A 3,299-nucleotide genomic window follows, 5' to 3' on the forward strand; every position below is an offset into this window, starting at 1 on the left:
GTAATCGGTGAACAGTAACTCCGATGAACAGTAATCGCGCGATGAACAGTAACTCCGATGAACATTAATCGCCGATGAACAGTAATCACGAACTGAACCAAACGTTGCTCTTCCCTTCTATCAAAATTTGAATGTAATGTCATCAAGAACTGAACCAAACGTTGCTCTTCCCTTCTATCAATATAAGGCTTAAAAGCCTTCAACACATCAGGTTCTGTAAGAGCTAACTGATCCCACAAATCCGACATAGATGCATAAAATTCCTGAACACTAAGATTGTTCTATTGGAGGGCTCGAATATCAAACTCTAACTGATACTGCTTTGCAAAATTAGACTAAGTATACAACCTAACCAAGTGATCCCAAACCTCCTTTGTCGTGTCATACTTCGCCAACTGAGTACCAATAGACTGGATGACAGAATTATTAATCCAAGTAATGATCTTGGAGTTATCAGTCTCCCATGAATCCAGTAAGGTTTCATAATTAGCGGCCTTCTCATCTGTTGGTTTCTTCTTGTCACCTGTAATAATCCCCCACATAGTCTTGCCCCGCAAGAAATTTTTCATAACATAACTCCAATAGGCATAGTTTTTGCCATCAAGTTGAATACTAATGGACTGAAGAGAATCATCTCTTGGGGCCATATTTCAATATCAGTCAAATAGTAAATACGAGTAGTAGCAAAAAAATGATCAAGATCTCGAAATCAACAAAGCTAGACGAAAACGAAACCCTCAAAACTGACAAATGAACAAATCAAACCAAACCAAATATAGAAACGAGCAAAAAAGGCATACCCCAAAATTGCAATGATGACAATGAACAGTACACGTGAATAGTGCCGATAAATAGTAACCGTGAACAGTACTCGTCGATGAACAGTGTCGATGAACAGTAACTCCGATGAACAGTAATCGCGCGATGAACAGTAACTCCGATGAACATTAATCGCCGATGAACAGTAATCACGAACTGAACCAAACGTTGCTCTTCCCTTCTATCAAAATTTGAATGTAATGTCATCAAGAACTGAACCAAACGTTGCTCTTCCCTTCTATCAATATAAGGCTTAAAAGCCTTCAACACATCAGGTTCTGTAAGAGCTAACTGATCCCACAAATCCGACATAGATGCATAAAATTCCTGAACACTAAGATTGTTCTGTTGGAGGGCTCGAATATCAAACTCTAACTGATACTGCTTTGCAAAATTAGACTGAGTATACAACCTAGCCAAGTGATCCCAAACCTCCTTTGTCGTGTCATACTTCGCTAACTGAGTACCAATAGACTGGATGACAGAATTATTAATCCAAGTAATGATCTTGGAGTTATCAGTCTCCCATGAATCCAGTAAGGTTTCATAATTAGCGGCCTTCTCATCTGTTGGTTTCTTCTTGTCACCTGTAATAATCCCCCACATAGTCTTGCCCCGCAAGAAATTTTTCATAACATAACTCCAATAGGCAGAGTTTTTGCCATCAAGTTGAATACTAATGGACTGAAGAGAATCATCTCTTGGGGCCATATTTCAATATCAGTTAAATAGTAAATACGAGTAGTAGCAAAAAAATGATCAAGATCTCGAAATCAACAATGCTAGACGAAAACGAAACCCTCAAAACCGACAAACGAACAAATCAAACCAAACCAAATACAGAAACGAGCAAAAAAGGCATACCCCAAAATTGCAATAATGACAATGAACAGTACACATGAATAGTGCCGATAAATAGTAACCGTGAACAGTACTCGTCGGTGAACAGTGTCGATGAACAGTAATCGGTGAACAGTAACTCCGATGAACAGTAATCGCGCGATGAACAGTAACTCCGATGAACATTAATCGCCGATGAACAGTAATCACGAACTGAACCAAACGTTGCTCTTCCCTTCTATCAAAATTTGAATGTAATGTCATCAAGAACTGAACCAAACATTGCTCTTCCCTTCTATCAATATAAGGCTTAAAAGCCTTCAACACATCAGGTTCTGTAAGAGCTAACTGATCCCACAAATCCGACATAGATGCATAAAATTCCTGAACACTAAGATTGTTCTGTTGGAGGGCTCGAATATCAAACTCTAACTGATACTGCTTTGCAAAATTAGACTGAGTATACAACCTAGCCAAGTGATCGCAAACCTCCTTTGTCGTGTCATACTTCGCTAACTGAGTACCAATAGACTGGATGACAGAATTATTAATCCAAGTAATGATCTTGGAGTTATCAGTCTCCCATGAATCCAGTAAGGTTTCATAATTAGCGGCCTTCTCATCTGTTGGTTTCTTCTTGTCACCTGTAATAATCCCCCACATAGTCTTGCCCCGCAAGAAATTTTTCATAACATAACTCCAATAGGCAGAGTTTTTGCCATCAAGTTGAATACTAATGGACTGAAGAGAATCATCTCTTGGGGCCATATTTCAATATCAGTCAAATAGTAAATACGAGTAGTAGCAAAAAAATGATCAAGATCTCGAAATCAACAATGCTAGACGAAAACGAAACCCTCAAAACCGACAAACGAACAAATCAAACCAAACCAAATACAGAAACGAGCAAAAAAGGCATACCCCAAAATTGCAATAATGACAATGAACAGTACACATGAATAGTGCCGATAAATAGTAACCGTGAACAGTACTCGTCGGTGAACAGTGTCGATGAACAGTAATCGGTGAACAGTAACTCCGATGAACAGTAATCGCGCGATGAACAGTAACTCCGATGAACATTAATCGCCGATGAACAGTAATCACGAACTGAACCAAACGTTGCTCTTCCCTTCTATCAAAATTTGAATGTAATGTCATCAAGAACTGAACCAAACGTTGCTCTTCCCTTCTATCAATATAAGGCTTAAAAGCCTTCAACACATCAGGTTCTGTAAGAGCTAACTGATCCCACAAATCCGACATAGATGCATAAAATTCCTGAACACTAAGATTGTTCTATTGGAGGGCTCGAATATCAAACTCTAACTGATACTGCTTTGCAAAATTAGACTAAGTATACAACCTAACCAAGTGATCCCAAACCTCCTTTGTCGTGTCATACTTCGCCAACTGAGTACCAATAGACTGGATGACAGAATTATTAATCCAAGTAATGATCTTGGAGTTATCAGTCTCCCATGAATCCAGTAAGGTTTCATAATTAGCGGCCTTCTCGTCTGTTGGTTTCTTCTTGTCACCTGTAACAATCCCCCACATAGTCTTGCCCCGCAAGAAATTTTTCATAACATAACTCCAATAGACATAATTTTTGCCATCAAGTTGAATACTAATGGACT

The 3,299-nt window shown here is 38.8% G+C and overlaps 1 protein-coding gene across 1 annotated transcript; it reads right to left on the reverse strand.

Annotated features, from left to right (window-relative positions):
- Positions 1-335: 335 nt before the first annotated feature.
- LOC145076209 (uncharacterized) lies at positions 336-647 on the reverse strand. The gene has a single exon (XM_079022167.1). The coding sequence runs from the start codon at positions 645-647 to the stop codon at positions 336-338; it is 312 nt and encodes a 103-aa protein (XP_078878293.1).
- Between the last annotated feature and the right edge of the window lie 2,652 nt (positions 648-3,299).

This window comes from Lactuca serriola, chromosome 9 (assembly GCF_051521515.1).
Source record: "Lactuca serriola cultivar US96UC23 chromosome 9, Lser_US96UC23_V15, whole genome shotgun sequence".
Lineage (NCBI taxonomy): Eukaryota > Viridiplantae > Streptophyta > Magnoliopsida > Asterales > Asteraceae > Lactuca > Lactuca serriola.

Coding starts and splice junctions, on each gene's coding strand:
- LOC145076209 (XM_079022167.1), bottom strand. CDS start 647: ATGGCCCCAAGAGATGATTCTCTTCAGTCCATTAGTATTCAACTTGAT.